Raw genomic sequence first — 20,308 nt, 5'->3', positions numbered from 1 at the left:
AACGGCCAGACCTCGTTTCCTGCAATGATCTTCCCCCATCGCACTTCTGTGGCCATATTCTGGACCTCATCATCTCCCCTAATGTTCTTACCTGTGGAGTCTCTACCATGAGCAACTCACACTGTCCACGCCCCCTCCCCTCACGTTCTTCTAGTGCTCCCACTCCGCCGCTCCTTTGATTTCACTGAGTGTCTTGTCCCTACCACCTTCTCCACTTCCCAACACCCTTGGTTTTCTCTCTCCCCTCCCCCATAATTTGCATAGCCCACCCTTACAGATCCTTCTGTAGCTTCCCTGCCCTGCTCTGTCTTCCATTCCCCGAGCAGTGCCAACTCCGGTTAAAACCACCTCTAGTCCTGCCCTGAGACAGCGGAATGTTGCTAGAGAAGACACTGCACGCCAGTCTCCCTTTCGCATTCCACCGACCGCTCTAACTTTAAATTCCTGATCACAAGTCTCAAGTGGGCCCTCAGCACCACCCAGAAACCCTGTCCCTCTTCGCTGGTATGTTTATTTTCCGATTCCGCCAAGTGGCCTTATCTCACACCTCTTCCCACACCTCAAACCCTCCACGTCACCCCCTTCCCCTTCCCACTCTCAGCTGTGCCTTTATCTAATATTTCATATAGAAAACCAAGATCGACCACAAGGCACTCCTTCGTCGGTGCACCTGCAAACCTGCCGTTCTACCCGCATTGGTGCTTGTGAGCCTTGCCTTCTCGCCTGTTGCATTGCGAGAAGCATCTCTGCCCAGACTCCACCTGTCGGAGGCCACCACCCCCAACCCTTGTGTTCTGGATCCCGTTCCCTGCGACCATCCGAAGCACCTTGCTCCTGCTGCCTCTCTGCTGCAAATGCCACCTTTCCCTCTGCATCGTCTGCTCTCTCTCCTCGCTGGATTGGGTCCACTGGTGTACAGACAAACCCTCCTTTGTTTGGGAGCATCCTAGCTGTTTTTCTGTTCTCTTTCAAAGCAAAATTTGGGCAAAGAACTTATTGTAGATGGTGCTCCGTTGTCCCACCTCCCGCTTTGTCTTCATTCCACTAGAGATGAGAGATGAGTGTTTGGTGCCCGCCAGTCTTGTGAAGCGTTTCTTCCCAAGACCATTCCTGATTTCCATATTGTCAGTCCCAGCCATCCGTTCTTCTTCTTTTTTTTTAATGTTTATTTTTTATTTTTACTTTTTTACATTTATTTATTTTTGAGAAGCAGAGTGAGACAAAGCGTGAGCGGAGGAGGGGCAGAGAGAGAAGGAGACACAGAATCCAAAGTAGGCTCCAGGCTCCGAGCTGTCAGCACAGAGCCCGACGCAGGGCTCGAACCACAAACCGTGAGATCATGACCAGAGCCAAAGTCAGACGCTCAACCGACTGAGCCACCCAGGTGCCCCAATGTTTATTTATTTATGAGAGAGAAAGAGAGCACAAGCACAGAGCTTGACACGGGGTTCAAACTCACGAGCCGTGAGATCATGGCCTGAGCCGAAGCTGGACACTTAACCAACTGAGCCACCCAGGCGTCCCCAGCCGCCAATTCTTTATCCTCATTCTACTTTCCTTCCCAGCAGCACTGGACACAGCTGGCCACTCTATCTTCAAAACACTTTATCCTCTTGGCTTTCTTGGTATCACCTTTGATTGCTTTTATCTGACCACATTGGTTATTCCTTAGTTTTCCAGACAGACTCCTCTTTGGTGTGTCCCCTCAAGTAGGTGTGAAACTCAGGGCTTTGTCCTTGACTCTCCTTCCTTAGGGAGCCACGTCTCTCTCTTTGAAAAACTTAACCCAGTCCTATGGTTTAAGTGCCATCTCCAGGCCAGTGATTCTCAAACCTATATTTCTGGTGCTGAGCGCTCCGTGGAGACCAAACTCCTCTATGCAATCGTCTATAGTTTACATTTCCCCCTGATGTCTACTGAGCATCTCAAATACAGTAACTCTGATCCAGAACTCTTGACTCATCTCCCTCTGAAATCTGTTCTTCTCCAGTATTCCTTATCCCAATTCATATGGAGTTGCTCCAAGCTAAAGTCTAGAACACATTCTTGACTGCCCTTAACTCTCATGACATCCCACGATGGTGCCGTACCCAGTGTGTATCCCCAGTGTGACCGCTTCTTTCCTCTGCTAAAGTCTTAAGTCAACGTTGGTTTTCCACGAGACTAATTCATAGCTTCTTAAGTGGTCTCCCTATTTGTATTCTTGCCCCAGTACAACCCATCTTCCATACAGCCACCAGAGTGTGGTCTTCTCAAGTATAAACCAAATCACATCACTTCCCTGCCTCAGACATGCAGCGGCTTCCCTTATGGCCAGTAGAATAGAATCCAAACTCTTCACAGTGGTCCACATCAGCTTCTGTAACCCTGGGGTACAGTCGTGGTGGTTTGTTATACAGAGTGGCTTTGTAACTTAATTTGAGCCTCAAAGTATTAACCAGAACAAGACATTTGTTTTCCTACTTACCCCTCTATTGAATATTTCTAAACTTTGCAGGGCCCTGGTCATGTGATATCATACTGGACACCGATGATCATCCCTACTTAGAATATAGGATAGTGTTATCTGTGGAACGAGACTTAGAGCTCAGAATGGCAACACACGTCGTTAGCTTTTTCTCTCTCTGGAAAAAGTATATGGTGACAACACTTCCTGCTACAGCTTTCCCTACACAGAAAACAGCTGAGAGTGGAAATATACACTTCACCACATGAGTGGTCCTACATTCGTCTTTGGGAAACAGAGCACATGCATTTGATCAACCGTCTTCAGGCTCTCCCACCACCCTCAATAATTATGCCTGTTGACTAGATTTCAGGTTAATATTCCACATTTAAAGCAAAGACTCTCAACACTCCTAGGTATGGCCAAAGAAAAGTGAGATCAAAGTATTTGCGTTGTGTTCTGTCTTCTTTCACGAGGTTCTCATGAGGCATAAGCAAATACTTTTTCTATTTTTTTTAAAAATTGCAAATAGTAAAGTAAATCAAACATAGTTTCTTCCTCTTGGAATTGTAACTTCCTTCTTGGAGTTTTAAAACTATTGACTAAGATTGTATTTCTGAACTAGGAATGTACTTATGCTTACAAAAGTACCATCAGGGAAGAAAAAACCCTCTTCCTCTACTCTCTTATGTCTAGTGAATGAGGGCTGTGAATTAAATTAACAAAGGCAGATTATCAGGAAAAAAAAGGCACACATTTTAAATTAATATTTACATTCACAGGAGCACCTGGATGGCTCAGTCGGTTAAGCGACCGACTTTGGCTCAGGTCATGATCTCGCGGTTCACAAGTTTGAGCCCCGTGTTGGGAGTCTGTGCTGACAACTCAAAGCCTGGAGCCTGCTTCAGATTCTGTTGTCTCCCTCTCTTTCTTCCCCTCCCCCCTCACACTCTGTCTGTCTGTCTCTTTCTCTCTCTCTTTCTCAAAAATAAACATTAAAAAATATTTACATCCACAGAATTAACTTAAAAGCAGTGAAGCTCAAATAAGTGGTTAAACTTGGGGGCATATATACCATTTTAACAAAAGAAAGAAGGTTGGGCTTCAGGGGATGATAAAGTATGGGGAAGTGACTAGGAAAGATATGAGGGGATTAATGAAAGAGAAGGGCTGTTCTGGTAAAGTATGTTTATGCAAACTTAGCATAGACTTCTCTTCCATCTTTGGTGAGAAGAGAGCTCTTCTCTTCCTGGCACAGGGGTGGGGAGGCATGTGTCCCAAAGAGAAAGTCATGCTCTGCTTGTAGCCAGGTAAGGGGAGGGCAGAGATCTCTTCCTGAATCTGTTGATTCTCAGTTGCCTTCAGCTCAAAGGAATCCTTAACCAGAGTGGCATGTTTTGGGGGGATGTATTCTGATCCCCTTCGATAGAAAACAGAATCCTTAAAATTTAAATCAGACAGTTGGCTAAAATCCTATGTTAACCTGAAGTCGCTTCATCTTTCCAATGCTTAGGAAGTGAGATTCTAGCCGAGGGGAGGTGAGTTGAGGCAGGGCAGAGATTGGTTTGGAAGGTGGGGCAGATGTCAGTTCTGGCTGCGGCAGTCTGGGAACCATAGAAGTGGGTTACTCTCTTTGTAATGTTATCTAAACTGAATCTTCCTTTTTTCTCCTGTTAGGTATTTACATAGGCCTCAGTTTTTCTGGATTTTGGAATTACAGTGATACCACGTGGTATAACCTGACAGATACAATCTATTCCCAAGTTGGAGAAGGTAATTCCTCTAATGGTGACTTCATCTTCAGGATCCCATATATAGCAATACTTGATCAGTATGAATGAAATGAAATGTCTGTGCTGAGGAGCTCACCTTTTCCTTCCTTTTTAACCTGGTGTGATTTCTCCCCTTAGAACACACAAAGCTTTCAGTGGTGGATATGGTTTTAACCAATCACTTTTTAGTTATCCTCACCTCTCTGGGTCTTTTTGTAAGTGGAGATCTCCGTTATCCATCATCCTCTGTCTTAACGGTATGTGAATTGCTTTTAAATACATTCCTAGTTCGGGGCTCCTGGGTGGCTCAGTCGGTTGAGCATCCGACTTGGGCTCAGATCACAATCTTGCAGTTTGTGAGTTCGAGCCCCACGTTGGGCTCTGTGCTGACAGCTTGGAGCCTGGAGCCTGCTTCGGATTCTGTGTCTCCTTCTCTCTCTGCCCCTCCCCTGCTCATGCTCTGTCTCTTAATAATAAATAAACGTTAAAAAAAATAAATAAATACATCCCTAGTTCAGAAATACAATCGTAGTCATTAATTTAAAAACTGTAAGAGGAAAATTAAAAATTCCAAGTGGAAGAAACTATGTTTAATTTACTTTACTATTTGCGACTTAAAAAAAAAAATAGAAGTATTTGCTAATGCCTCATGAGAACCTCCAAGAGGAAGAAACTATGTTTGATTTACTTTAAGGTTTGTGATTTAAAAAAATATAGAAAAAATATTTGCTAATGCCTCATGAGAACCTAGTAAAAGAAGATATAACACACTCCAAATACTTTGATCTCACCTTTTATCTACATAAAGTAGACATACTTGATACTTGAGCTATGTGTGGTGTGTCTTAGGATTTAAATGCTTCTTCCTTTTAGAAAATGTAAAAGCAGAATACAGTGGCTTTTTCCCTTGCCTCATAGTGTTGACCATATCCTTTGGAAATGGTGCTAATTTTATTGCCACACAAGTTTATGTTTTAAACATGCACATATAGATTATTTATCTATTTATAGCTATGTATGTTCCCCAAATACTTTATGGTAATTTATACAGCTAAATATAGTATTACAAATGAACATAAGTCAAAAAGTTAGCACTGAGATCGAGTGGAGGGGCATATACATTTTGGTGAGGATACACAATACATATACCATGAAATTCTCAAACATGTCAATAAACATCTCTCAAAAACTACCACAACAGAAATAAGAGCAGTGACAGGGATTTTGAAACAGTGGAAAAAAAGATGAGAGAGTATAGAAGGGGTGATTGCTTTGGTTGAGAAGCAGGTATTTCTTACATGTGGGGATTGTGAATATTCACAGCCTTCCCTCCTTCCTCACCATTTCTGAGGAAGTACCATTTGTTGCTGAAACCACCGACAGATCTGACCTTTTATGTGCTTACCGTGGAATTGTTGAAGTGGAGACTTGAAGAAGCCGGGCACAGTGACTTAACAGTCCAAAACATGAAGGATTGGGCACAGGTTGTACAGTGAGGGCTGGCCCTGGGTGAGGCAGGAGAAACAGGGGACCGTGGAGGAAATAATATGTTAAGGGATTTCCTAATCCCAGTGGGTGGCAGATTTAGTACCTTTCTGTCCTTCTAAACTCTTCCGTTTAAATCATTACGTGATTTAAAAAACAAAAACAAAAACAAAAAACTCAGATCCTTTCTGTAATTAAGTCCAAGTACAAATAAATCAATAAAACAGTGAAACAAAGCAAAGACCAGAGAGGAAATCTCCAGGATACTATTTAAACTATGTTAGAGGCTGGTTTTAATGGGTGACACTCCTAACTGCTGGGATACAAAAAGGGTCATTTCCTTTAGTATAATTCAAATTGCTGTGTTTTGTTATGCCTCCTGATACGCAAGCAAAAATTAAAGTGTTGTTGTTGTGTTGTTTTTTTTTTCTTGCAGTTTTCAAGGGCAGACTTTTGTGGTTTCGAAAGGGTAAGAAGCTTAAATTTTCCAGGGGTTGGTTAGAAGAGGAGTGTTTCCTTGATGACCCGAGGGATGAGGCACAAGATTAAGAATTCACAACACAGATCATTCCTGTTACTATGACATTATTTCCAGTTTGAACTTAAAGAAACTTACTTCCAGCAGACATTAAGCAATGATCTCCTTCCCTTTCAAAGGAAGAAGTGTATCTGCTTGTTTCGTTGTTCATTGGCCTCCCCTCCCCCACTTCTTCCCCTGTTCTCTCTAGAACTGTTGTGGTTGTTCAGGTGTATTCTGCACAAGGGCACCCCCTTGAAAAGAGAGTTGGGGCTGAAATTTGGCTAACACTTTTCTCCCCAGTCCATCTACCCCCACCCCCCCTTGTGGGTCTCTGCCTGCCTGGAGAAAGGGGCACTTCCAATTTTCACAAAAGTGCCATTTAAGCCAGCCACAGCTCCGCTGCTGGCCTGTTAAGGGTGGGGTGGGGAAGGGATTCCATCCGTCTTTTCTTTCCTCTGTTATTACAAAGTCAAGTTTTGTGATTCAAGTAGGTCATTCCCATCAACATAAGCATGCTTGAGTTTGGAGCCCACCACAAAATTATGAGGATTCCTAGCCTATTGCCATGGCCCGTCCCCCTTCCATCCTCATGCAGGCCTATGGGCACACACCCAGCTGTGCACACACACACACACACACACACACACACACACTCACTCGTTCTCACCATCTAGAAGGAAGGAGCACTTATGTCTCAGGACGCAAAGGCAACAGATTCCTGCCACACTAACTGGAAGAAATGTAAAGCAGAGACCCAGGAAGGTCCGATGGGCAACACTGATGTACATTAGAAAGAACAGGGTGAAGTACCTGCCAAAATAGAATTCCGTACCCGGCACAACTCTGTCATTCAAGAACGAGCCGGAAGGAAAGAAAGTTGCACAGATAAGACATTAGTGGAGCTTGCTACCCAGAAACCCCCACGAAGGAGTGGAATACCAGAAATAGTGACAGACCTAAAATGTATGCTCTAAACTCTAACAGAGGAAGGAACTTCGTCTGTGAGCTCCACTCTGGGATCCACGTCCAGCACGGTGCCTGCCACAAAGTAGGCACTTAGTAAATATTTGTTCAAAGAATGGAATTGGCGTAAAAAAAAATGTACAGTTCCAAATTTTGTGTTTAATACTTGGGCGGAACCAAAACTCCAGATACTACAAGGAGGAAGGGAGATGATTTTCAGCAGATGACCAGCCTATTGTGAGACCCTCGTTTGGTGGGAGAATCAATATGGGGAATCATTTTGGAATTTGATAGAAAAACGTATTCAGTTCAACACAAACCATACAGTTTAAGGGATAATTACCCGAAAAGAAAAGGAAATATGGCCACCAGAAGAAGGGAAGTAGATTAAGGACTAATCCATCGGTTCCCACAAAAAGCAAGAAAGGAGGAAAATAGGTGCAAAGATAGAAGAATGGAAAACCAACCATAAAGTGAGATGTTAGAAATCAATCCAAATATGTCAGCTAAAATTGAATCATACAAGAAGCAATAAAATAAAGAGACAGAGGGGACTATACCCTGAGCTCTTCTTACCCCTCGGCTCCCACTAACTTTCATCTCCGGTCCACCTGGCTGTCAACTCAGCAGTGTTGGGGATGCTGGACAGCTGGACTCAAAGCCCGAGCTTTGAGGAGCCCCTCAGGCTTTGGGGAACCCCACTGAGGAGACCTGGCATGTCTTTCCTCTCGTGGGTCAGGTGAGAACAAGGCATTTGGCGACCTGCAGGTAGAGGGCTAGAAGGTGGAGGCTCCTGGAGAGCGCTTGGCTTGCAGAAATCCAGGAATCCAGAAATGCAGAAATCCAGAGAAGGTTTCAGTCAACCTTGTGAGAGTGGCTGGCCTCCTGGAGAAAAAAAGCCCAGTGGGAAGGCTGTTTTCTCCCCGTGCCTGAGGTAAGCAGGGTGAAGGAGATGGAAGCAGAGAAGCTTCTTTCTGGTTCTGAGGTGAGGGGGAATGGCAGCCCAGAGGTGGAGAGACCACTTGGCCTTCTGTTACTTCACAGTCTGAGATGCTTCCCAAACCAGACTTGAGTGCTCCCTTCAAAATACGTCTAAGCCAGCTCAGCAGGCAGAGAGCACAAAAGATCGTTAGAATCGGACCATACAGCAGAGTTGCTGATGGAGAAGGTGGTAAATGAAGAAGAACAACAAAATGAATCGACTCATTTAACAAGTATCCAATGAGCGTCTATTCTATGGCTGCTGTTCTTGGCACTGAGGTATTAGCGAGAAGAAAAGACCACCAGCATCTATTAGCTTAGAGTTTCAAGTGCCACATGAAAGTACTCTCTGGGATTAAATACCACACTGCAATTAAAAAATAGGATGAATTGGGCACCTGAGTGGCTCCATTGGTTAAGCATCCGACTCTTGATTTTTGGCTCAAGTCATTAACTCGCGGTTGGTGAGTTCAAGCCCCACCTTGGGCTCTGCACTGACAGCATGGAGCCTGCTTGGCATTCTCCCTGCCTCTGTCTCTGCTCCTTCTCTGCTTGGCATTCTCCCTGCCTCTGTCTCTGCTCCTTCTCTGCTTGGCATTCTCCCTGCCTCTGTCTCTGCTCCTTCTCTGCTTGGCATTCTCCCTGCCTCTGTCTCTGCTCCTTCTCTGCTTGGCATTCTCCCTGCCTCTGTCTCTGCTCCTTCTCTGCTTGGCATTCTCCCTGCCTCTGTCTCTGCTCCTTCTCTGCTTGTGCTCTCTCTCAAAATAAATCAGTAAACATTGTTTTTTGTAATGGAATAAATTGAGGGATAGAAGAGCCACTGTTGAGGTGCAGATAAGCGGTGCTGAGGATGAAGAGGAAGAAACTTCTCAAGCCAGGGAAGATGGGTAAAAATCACGGGGCAAAGATAGGCCTTTGAGGATAATCCAAGTCTAAGAGGTGAGAGAAGTTTGGGGAGGAATAAAAAGGAACAGATGGAAGACAGGCAACAATAACACAAATAGCAGAAGAAAACTACACCAAGATTAAGAAAGATCCAAGGCTATCTATTGAAAAACCCACTATATCCTGGAAGAATTGAAAAAGATGTATGCTTGGGCATATCCTAATAATATTTCCAAATTTGACGATTAAGGGGAAAATACTACAACTTTCCAAACAGAAGAAACAAAAGCAAAATATACCTCACTGGCATTAGAGTTCACTTATACAGCAGTAGAAGCTGGAAAAGAGTGAAATACACATCTACAGACTATCAAGACAGAGGAACCAAAATCCAAAAATCCTTTTTCCAGTCAAGAGATTATTCATCTTTCCAATTAAGAAAGAATTTGGAAAGTGTATCACCCAGTTATTCCAGCTAAGGAAAATACTCAGGAGAGAACTTTAACAGAATAAACCAATGAGCACAGATGTTGGGGAGATAAAGAGAACAGGAAACAGTGATGAGCAGTGCTTAGCTGTTTCTCTCGTTTTACCTAATACCTATGTTTTCTGTCTGTGTAAATCAAAATGGAGTGCTTGACGAAGATCTTGAAACAGAGAGAACATGTTGCAAGGGAAATTAGAATTTTCAACATCTAAAAATGACTATTTTCAAACAGTAATACATTCCCATAATTAAAAACCAAAACAGTTACATAAAGATCTACATTAAAAAGTCCCACTTGCTCCTTTGTATATACTCTCCCTGCTTCTTCCTGTCCCCTACATCTTTTAGATTTTCAGTGACATACATTTATTTATTTACTTATTTATTTATTTAGTTTATTGAAAGATTTAAGTTTTTTTTTTTTAATTTTTTTTTAACGTTTATTTATTTTTGGGACAGAGAGAGACAGAGCATGAACGGGGGAGGGGCAGAGAGAGAGGGAGACACAGAATTGGAAGCAGGCTCCAGGCTCTGAGCCATCAGCCCAGAGCCTGACGCGGGGCTCGAACTCGCGGACTGCGAGATCGTGACCCGAGCTGAAGTCGGACGCTTAACCGACTGAGCCACCCAGGCGCCCCGAAAGATTTAAGTTTTAAGTAATCTCTACCCCCAGTGTGGGGCTCGAACTTAACAACTGAGAGAGCAAAAGTCCCACACTCTACCAGCTGAGCCAGCCAGGTGCCCCCTCAGTGACTTTTAAATGTAAATTTAAATAATTATGAATACAAACTCTCCTCACTTGCTCCCACTATATCCTAAATACGAACATATCTGTTGTTTTCACTTAGCAACATGTCAGGGGGGGAAATGCCCTATTATAATTCTTGTTTCTTGCCCAACCATTTCCTTTGTTGACATAGAATTTTTCTCCATGTATTTGGCTCACACTCCTAAACTATCAAACCTTAGAAGTTTTCATTAGGTTTTTCTCTTTTTATATCTTAAGTCTCCCTATTGCCTAAATGATATTTTTCTTCTTTTATGTAGGTTGACTATGTCAAAGGAAAATTGTGGTATAATGAAAAATGTTTTGCCAACAGAGAACACTTTGAAGGTAAACTGAGAAGAGATATTAACAGGCCTTTTTCAACATAGATGGCGTATAAAGATGAAATAAAATGACATAAGATAAAAATAGAATGAAATAGAAAAGTAGGTTTATTTTATATAAGTTAATGGCCTAAAACTGAGGGGGGAGGGAAATTAAATCTGAAAGAGGCAGGCCCTGTTAGGAGTGAAAAAAAACATTGTAGTTGAATATTCTTAATGATACATTTAAAACTGTAGATGCTGCTTTTAATTTCTGTACCTTTGTATTTTATAGTTGATTATGTTACGATCACCTTTGAGAGAAACAGGACCCTAAGTGAGGTATGTTCTTAAATATTTTAAAAGGTAAGAAAGTTTAGGGGTGCCTGGGTGGCTCAGTCGGTTGGGCATCCAACTTCGGCTGAGGTCATGATCTCACGGTTCGTGGGTTTGAGCCCCGCATCGGGCTCTGTGCTAACAGCTCGGAGCCTGGAGCCTGCTTCGGATTCTGTGTCTCCCTCTCTCTCTGCCCCACCCCCACCTGTGCTTTGTCTCTCTATCAAAAATAAATAAAATGTAAAAAAAAAAAAGGTAAGGAATTTTATTTCTTGGATTATTTCATGGGTTGTTATTAATCTAAAAAAAAATGGCAGTTCTACAGACTGAAGGACTTCATCCCTCTTCATGCCCAGTTGTGTTTCTACTTGGGTTTAATGGTACTTACCTAGCTACGTTAAATCTGGAACTACACAGTAGTTCTCGAAAAACAATTCATGCCAGAAAGAGAGGCTTCGCAGTGTTTTCTGGACTCCCCTCCCCCCGGAAGAGAAGCACAGACAGCAAAGATTTATCACTATTATTTGTGGTTGATCAGGAGAACACAGTGGCTCACCAGTGTATCTGCTTAAGAGAACTAATTAGAACTTATATTTTAAAAATGGCATTAACTTTTCCTTTCTCTTTTTGTAGTCAAGCTCTTGTTTTTACAGCAAAGAACCACTCCGTCAATGGTTACCTTGCTTACCTCACATTTTAAAAGGAAGGAAAACTATCGCTTCAACTCTGGTAACGTTTCTTGTTGACCAAGAGCACAGTGCTGGAGTCTACCTCTTCTCCAACCAGGTAAGCGTTACGGCCCCAGGAGGTTACTCTTGATGACACAACAGTGAAAATTTACCCTTGCAAATTTATCTCCAAGTTCTTGTTATCTTTGGCAGTAGGAGTGGCTATAATTAACCACCACAAAATTATTTATGGTTGATAATATAGTTTAAGGCACGTTAGGGATTTCTTGCCTCTGCTTTACCGTTCAGTTTGATGAAAACAGAAAATACGATGGTGTCTGCATAGTGATTCTTTACTTCTTCTCCAGGAGAATATAAGCTGAGCTTGGTCTATATAAGGTTAAGGTTCCATAAATTGATTCGTTTAAATGAACAAAAACTGGGGCGCCTGGGTGTCTCAGTCGGTTAAGTGTCTGACCTCAGCGCAGGTCATGATCTTGTGGTTCATGAGTTCGAGCCCCATGTCGGGCTCTGAGCTGGTAGCTCAGAGCCTGGAGCCTGCTTTGGATTCTGGGTCTCCCTCTCTCTCTGCCTCTTCCCCCACTCTCTCTCTCTCTCAAAAATAAATAAACAGTAAAAAAATAAATAAAATGAGCAAAAAATGGGACTAGCCCTACCCTTATAATTTTAGTGGAGAAAAAATAATTTTCTTCTACCCTCTTAAGTTCAGTTCTTGAGGCCCTGCAAATTAAACTGATAAAAGACAGATAACAGGAGAAAACAATCGATTTACGCATGCGGTGTACATACATGTGGTTGAAAATCAGTGATGAGAAACTCAAAAAGGTGGTTCAAATTTGGGGATTATATACCATCTTAATAGTTTAAGGGGGCAGGTGAGAAAGGTGCTTAAGTGAAAACAACTGAAAAGATAACGGCTAACAGGAGAACAAACAGGAGATAAGAAAGTTTGTGATAATGTTTGCTCATACAGGTTTGAATGGTTTTCCCATCTCCTCAGGGCCATAAAACTCCTCTGGAGGAGGGATTTGGGGTGGGCTTTATTTGGTTCTCCCTTCTGGAAGTAGATCTGCTCTGAAGAGGAATTAATGATAGTTTTATTTCCCAGAAGTTGCTGCTTTTAATCAGAGAAGGGAAGGCTTTTTTTTCTGCATCTGTTGAATCTTAAATGTCTACAGCTTAACGATGATCTCTATACCACAGTGGCATATCTTGGGGTACACTTTCTGACCCCCTTCAACGCCACGATCCAAGTAGAGTTGTAAGGTGACCCAGGCATCCACGCTTTTAAAAGGTAGGGTGCCATGACAGTTGTAAGCATGGGCGTTGGAATCGGTCTTTTTGAGCAATAGCTCTATAATAAACTTCCCCATGCCATTTATTATAGAAGCTTGGACAAATTATTTAATCTTCTAAACCTCATGCTCAACATCTATAAAATGGGCATATGAGGCAGTGAGAAGCAGAGCGAAGACATATTGATGGTTGCCACTCCTTCCAGTTCTCTTCTGTGCTAATGGATGTGTCCCTGTCTTAATCAAAATCCAAGTAACAGGAAACACAAAAAACTGTAACATCGTCTAGTAATATAAATGGTAAAATTCTTATGATTTGTTCATGCTTAATCTATTTCTAGAAAACCACCACTGTCTCTGTGAGCACCCTAAAAAATAACAAACCAGGATTAAAACCAAAATTTCCACTTTTTGTATTTCCTTCATCATTCTCTTCTCCTGTTGGAATGGTATTCCATCCGCGAAGCCATTTTCTGTATGCTTATGGTGATCAGGTGAGTACACATGACATTTCACGCTCTAGGGTAGGTGTAAATCATTCTCTTGTTCTATGCCGAGTGGTTATACGTCAAGTAAAAAACAGCATCGTTCTGATGATCAGGGAGATAGAAGGCCCAGTGAAGAGAAATGAGAGCAGAGGAATTAGGAGAGTGAATACAACAAACAAATCCTTTGCAAAGTTTTGCTGAAAAGTAGAGCAGTAAAATGCAGCAATGGTAGCAGGAGGAGGGGACGTCAAGAGAAGAGGGAGAGGGGCACCTGGGTGGCTCAGTTGGTTAAGCGTCCAACTTGGGCTCAGGTCATGATGTCACGGTTTGTAGGTTCGACTCCCCACCCCCCGCCCCCAACCCGTCAGGCTCTATGCTGACAGCTCTGAGGCTGAAGCCTGCTTCAGATTCTTTGTCTCCCTCCCTCCGCCCCTCCCCCACTTGTGCTCTGTCTCTGTCTCTCAACAATAAACATTAAAAAAAATTTAAAAAGAGAGAGAAGAGGAAGAGACAGAAGGAATTAGGCTATGCAGATGGGAATTATTCAGTAGAGAGGGAAAGACTGGTGATGCGGGTGAGAGAGGGAAAAGTTGCTGGAGCGACATGTCTAAATACAGTACCAGGAAGAAGGGAGGGCTTTTGGATTCCAGAGCCGGTAAGTGGGTAGATGTGGTAATGGAAGGGGGTGGAAATTTATCTTTTATTTTCTCCACAAAAACCAAAGTTATTGTTTGAGCATGAGGGTGGAGGAGCGTTGGGGGTTTGAGGAAAGAGACAACAGAGAGAGATAGTTGCCTACGAGAGCGGGAGAGTGGATTGACGGATGACAGAAGGCAGGACAATTGCTTGGGCTTTGTGCTCATGGATTCCAAGTGCGACCAGTTCAGCATTATTGTATGTTCTTCTCTGTGGCCAGTTGTGGGGGTCCACACCCATCGGAGAAGACAGAGAGTTGGAGTTAACCACAGTTGGAGTTTTATCAAGAGGTGATTAGGAAGTAAAAGAGTGCACAGAAGGAAATGCAGTGAGACAAAAAAAAAAAAAAAAATAAGAATTCAAAGGCATGAGTAAGAAAATGTAAACAAACTATTTACTTGCAGAAGATCTGATTGCCTATGTTGAACACTTAAAAGGTACATACACATTATTAAAAAGAGGAAAAGAGTTAAACAGTGGAAGGGAAAGTCAGTTTCATTTCTGCTCATGATCAGCAAATTTGAAAGCGTAATTTTTTAAAGTTTATTTATTTTGAAAGAGAGTGAGCATGAGCAGGGAAGGGGCAGAGAGAGAGACAGAGAGAGAGAGAGAGAGAAAGAGAGAGAGAGAGAGAGGGAGAGAGAGAGAGAGAGAGAGAGAGAGAGAGAGAGAGAGAGAATACCAAGCAGGCTCCACACTGTTAGCACAGGGGTAGATGCAGGGCTCAAACTCACAAACCATGAGATCATGACCTGAGCCGAAATCCAGAGTTGGACGCTTAACTGCACTGAGCCACCCAGGCACCCCTGAAAGCATAATTTTTAAGACCTTATTTACAACAGCAAAAACAAAACAAAGCAAAACGACACACACACAAATTTTGAAGTATGTAGGAATAAATCTAAGAAAAGATTTCTGAGACTTACATGTAGAAAATTATAAGCTTTATTGAAGGACGTTTAAAACTTTAAGAAGAAACAGATAAAAACATACTTGTAAATAGGAAAACTTATAATATCATTTCTTCCTTAAATTAATCTGTAGATCTAATACAACTTTAATTAAAATCTCAAGGCTTGTTGTGGAGTTTAAGTTAATTCTAAAGCATGTATAGTGTATATCAACTCTACCTCAGCATAAAAAATTTTTTTTAAATAAAGCCCCCCAAAAAAGTATATATGGAAAAACGAAAGACCAAGAATAACCAAGACACTTCTTTTTTTTATTTTTTGAGTTTATTTATTTTGAGAGCAAGAGAGAGCCCGAGCAGGGGAAGGGCGTTGGGGGGGGGGGGGGGGGGGAGAGAGAGAGAGAGAGAGAGAGAGAGAGAGAAAATCCCAAGCAGGCTCTGCACTGTCAGGACAGAGCCTGATGTGGGACTTGATCCCATGAACCATGAAATCATGACCTGAGCCCAAATCAAGAGTCAAACACTTAACCAACTGAGCCACCCAGGCACCCAAGACGCATCTAAAGAAGAATAAAGATGAGGGATTTGTACTACCAGATATTAACACTTTTTAAAAAAGTTTTCATAATTATAATGTGTTTTGACCCAGGAACAGACCAACTGACCAATGGAATGAAAGAGAAAGCAAATAGACCCATCCATATCTAGAATGTTGATTGAGGCTAAAAATAGCATCACAGCTGAGGAGAAAATAAAAGATTGCTTAAAATAGGGTGGGAAGCATTGGTTACATATGGAAAATGTTGCAACATACATCAAGTCCAACTCCTGATGGATTAATAATTTAAATATAAAAACTTTTACAGGAAAATATAAGTAAATGCCTTTCTGAAATCAGGATAGGGAAAGCATCTTAAAACAAGACATAAAAAAACAGTGACCATTAAAAAAGATAGCATCACTTCCATTAAAGAGAATTCTGGTTCTGCAAGAGGCAGAGTTAGAATCTTTGGGCCCTTGTTCTCCCGTAGACACAGTGAGTTAGCTACAAAATACAGATCAGAGTGTCTTTGCAAGAACTCTAGAGACCAGTTGATTAGCTACAGCACCAGACCAACATAAAACCAAAAAGGGATTCTACCCCTTTTGGGTAGGAAAATTTGCCCATCTGTGCCCCACCCCCAACCACCTTAGCATGGCACAACCAGGAGGAAACCTCCCACACAAGGGAGCTTCCCTTGGGATAAAAACAAAAGAGCGGACCTTGCATCCAACATTCTGGCTTGTCTGAGGGAGGCTCAAGGGACTGGTTTCAGTCTTGCCTAACCCAGAGCACTGATGGAACTGGCGGAATTTTTTGGAAACTGCTGTAAAGGAGGTGGAGTAGCATGGGCAAGATGGCGGAGCAGGAGGCATCAGACATCCCTTTCCCCCCAGAGACACCAATATAACAATATACAGACCACGATGCCTTTGAAAGAACTCCAGAATCCATTTGAGAAGCTACAGCATCCAGACCAACCTAAAGCCCAAGAGATTCCAACAAAAGGGATAGGAAGACTTACGGCATTTTCCATATCCATCCATGACTCTCCTTCTATTTGACTTAATGCAGCACCACTTGGAGAAAGCCTCCCCCTCCGGGGATCCTCCCTCAGGATGGAAACAAAATAATTAACTGTGTGTCCAACATTCTGGCCAGACTGGGGAATCTGTGTCACCTAACTCAGAGCACTGATGGAACTGGCAGCCTTGTTCGGAAACTGTTGAAAACAGATATGACCTCTGCAGCACTTTAAAGCTGCAGTTCTACAGGCACATGCCAGGAGCAGCAAGAGCTTATGGGTGTCTGGAAGGAGAGGGATAAACTGCTTAGGCAACTTGAAACAACTAAAAACACAGCACAAGCCAGAGAAAACACATCCTTGGAAGAGATTGCAGAAGTCCTAGAGCCTCTAGCTGGTCTAATTGGTAAAGGTCTGCGTGAAGCCAGTCCATAAACAGTGGGAGAAGCGGTTGTGTAATCAAATGCCCAAGTCTCAAAACAATAGCATCACAAGGCATGCAAAGAAACAGGGAAACATGGCCCAATCAAAGGAACAGAATAAAACCCCAGGAAATGACCGTAAAGAAATGCAGACTTATGAGCTGCCTGACAAAGAATTTTAAACAACTGCCATAAAGATGTTCAACGAACTAGAAGTGAGCATGGCTAGACAACTAAAAGAAATAAAGAAAATAATGAACTAATGGAGAATATCAAAAATAGATAGGAACTATAAAAAAGGTCAAACAGAAGTTCTAGAGCTGCAGCATACAATAACTGAGCTGAAATACTAGAGGAGTGGACGTTAGACTTATTATTTGAAATCATCAAGTCAGAGAAGCGAAAAGCAAAAAAGAATGAAGAAAAGTGAAGAGAGTCTCAGAGACTTACAAGGACTATCAAACAGACCTATCTATGCACTATGGGAATTACAGAAGGAGAAGAAAGAGAGGAAGAACTTATTTAAAGAAGTAATGACTGGAATTTTCCAAAGCTGAGGAAAGAAATGGATGTATAAATTAAAGAAGCTTAAAGAATTCCAATCAGGATAAATCCAAAGAGACCAACACTGAGACATAATTGAAATGTCAGAAGTCAACAAAGAATCTTGAAAGCAATGAGAAAAAAGTGGCTCATTATATACATTGGAACTTCTGTAAGATTATCAGTGGATTTCTCAGCAGAATCCTTGCAAGCCAGAAGTGAGTGGGATAATACATTCAAAGTGCTGAGAGAAAAAAAATGTCAATCAAGAATACTACATTTGGCAAACTGTCATTCAAAATTGAAGGAGAAATTAAGATTTTCCAGGCAAACTAAAGATGAGGGAGTTCATTACAACTAGACCTGTCAGGAAGGAAGGAAGGAAGGAAGGAAGGAAAGAAGGAAGGAAGGAAGGAAGGAAGGAAAAGAGGGAAAGAAATTACTGAAGAGCCTCCTTCAAGGTGCAAATAGAGGATTCTAGATAACATCAAGAAGTCACATGAAAATTTAAAAGTTTTCCAATAATGTAAATACATGGACAAATTTAGTACTTGCACTGTAATTTTGGTGCATAAATTCACTTTTAATTCTCGTATAGAATTTAAATGAGAAAATCATTTTTTAAAATTATAATCCTATGTTAATAAATATATAAAAAGATGTAATTTGTGACATCATTGACATCAAGTGGGAAGGCAGTGCTATGTAAGAGGAGCTTTTGCCCACAATGAAGTTAAGTTTTTATCAGATTTAAAAGAATGCTATAACTTTAAGATGTTATAGTCCAATGGTTACCACAAAGAAAAAAATGTATAGGATATATGCACAAGAAAATAAGGGAATCAAAGAATGTCACTACAGATAATCAGTGAAATGCTAAAGAAAGCAGTAAGAGAGGAAAAGAGGAGGAACAGAAGCTACAAGACGCACAAAAACACAAACCAAATGGCAATAGTAAGTCCTTCCGTATCAGTAATTACTTTAGGCGTAAATGGATTAAATTCCCCAGTCAAAAGACAAACATAAGCTGAATCTATAAAAACAAAAAACATTGAGAAAAACTCTCAGGATGCAACCATGTTCTGTCTACAAGAAATTCACTTTAGATCTAAGCACACCCATAACCTGAAGGTAAAAGGATTGAAAAAAATATTCCATCAAATAGTTACCAAAAGAGAGCAGGGTTGGCTATACTAATACCATACAAAATAAACCGTTAGTCAAAAAGTGTTGGAAGAGACAAAGAAGGACATTATATAAGAATAAAAGTTCAATTCACCAAGAAGATCTAACAATTATAAATATTTATGCCCCAAGCCATCAGAGCTCCTAAATATAATGAAGCAAACTTTAAAAGAATTGAAGGGAAAAACAGCAATGTAACAGTAGGAGCCTTCAATACCCCGCTTTCAATAATGGATAGAAAAACCAGACAGAAGATAAGTAAGAACACAGAAGACTTGAACCACACTGTAGACCAATTAGACCTAACAGACATAATCAGATGACTCCACTTGACAACAGCAAAATATAAATGCTTCTCAAAAGACACCAGAGAATTCTTTAGGACAGAACATAAGCAAGGCCACAAAAAAGTCTCAACACATTTAAAGTGACTGAAATTATACAGTGTTTTTTTCTGATCATAATGGAACAAAACCAGAAATCTATAGTAGAAAGAAAACTGGAAAATCCACAAGTATATGGGAATTAAAACAACACGTTTGTAAACAACCAGTGAGTCATAGATGTAGTCAGAAGGAAAATTAGAAAATATCTTAAGAAAATTAAAATGAAGGAGCACCTGGGTGGTGGTTAAGCATCCGACTTTGGCTCAGGTCATGACCTTTTGGTTCGTGAGTTCAAGCCCCACGTCGGGCTCTGTGCTGACAGCTCAGAGCCTGGAGCCTCCTTCAGATTCTCTCTCTCTCTCTCTCTCTCTCTCTCTCTCTCCCTGCCTCTCTCTCACTAGAACTCTCTCTCTCTCTCAAAAATAAATAAAAACATCTTAAAAAATGTTAAAATGAAAATGAAAACAAAACACACCAAATTTATGGGACGCCCAATAGCAATACTAACAGGAAAGATTATAGCTACAAACACACACATTAATAAGGAAGAAAAATCTCAAATCAACAACCTGACTTTACACCTTAGGGAACTATAAAAAAGAACAAATCAAACCCAAAGTCAATAGATGGAAGGAAATAATAAAAATTAGAACAGAGATAAAGGCAATAGAGAATACAAAAATAATAGGAAAAATCAACAAAACTAAGAGTTGGTTCTTTGAAAGTTGAAAGGCCAACAAAATTGATCAACCCTTAGCTATATTAACTAAGAAAAAAAGGGAGGAGTCTGGGAAGGGATAGAGGAGACCATAGAGGTATAAAAGGAAAATTATTTGGACGGTGGTCAAAGAGACTTCAGGTGCATTTATAACGTGTTAAATTTAAGAAAAGCCCATTTGCAGGTATAACTTGTCGTTAAAATTCATTTTTAAAAAGAACTTTAAAAACCTGAAATCTTCATGTGAATAAGACTTAGGCTATTAAAAAAGGTAGCAGGCAGGATTCATCCAATACAGGATCTGATTTATCTTCAAGCAACCCGTAACTGAAAGATGAGGGGATAGAGACACTCACGTGCTATGGTGGAGTATACGTGAGGATTTACCAAGGTCCCAGGACACACTCTTGCAAGTGTCCGGGGCCTCTTCCACACAAAACACGTTCA

General features: G+C 41.5%; 1 protein-coding gene across 2 annotated transcripts in view; it reads left to right on the top strand.

Annotated features, from left to right (window-relative positions):
* CATSPERB (cation channel sperm associated auxiliary subunit beta) overlaps positions 1-20,308 on the top strand; it is a 114,191-nt gene that overhangs the window by 37,280 nt on the left and 56,603 nt on the right. For both annotated transcript variants that reach the window (XM_042944104.1, XM_042944103.1), the window contains exons 8-14: positions 4,124-4,219; positions 4,357-4,475; positions 6,140-6,172; positions 10,587-10,653; positions 10,924-10,970; positions 11,598-11,750; positions 13,290-13,442. In XM_042944104.1, the coding sequence (XP_042800038.1) occupies positions 4,124-4,219; positions 4,357-4,475; positions 6,140-6,172; positions 10,587-10,653; positions 10,924-10,970; positions 11,598-11,750; positions 13,290-13,442 (668 nt within the window). The remainder of the gene's footprint in view (positions 1-4,123; positions 4,220-4,356; positions 4,476-6,139; positions 6,173-10,586; positions 10,654-10,923; positions 10,971-11,597; positions 11,751-13,289; positions 13,443-20,308) is intronic.

The sequence above is a fragment of the Panthera leo genome, chromosome B3 (genome assembly GCF_018350215.1).
Source record: "Panthera leo isolate Ple1 chromosome B3, P.leo_Ple1_pat1.1, whole genome shotgun sequence".
Taxonomy (NCBI): Eukaryota; Metazoa; Chordata; class Mammalia; order Carnivora; family Felidae; genus Panthera; species Panthera leo.
This window is presented reverse-complemented; position numbering and strand designations above follow the sequence as displayed.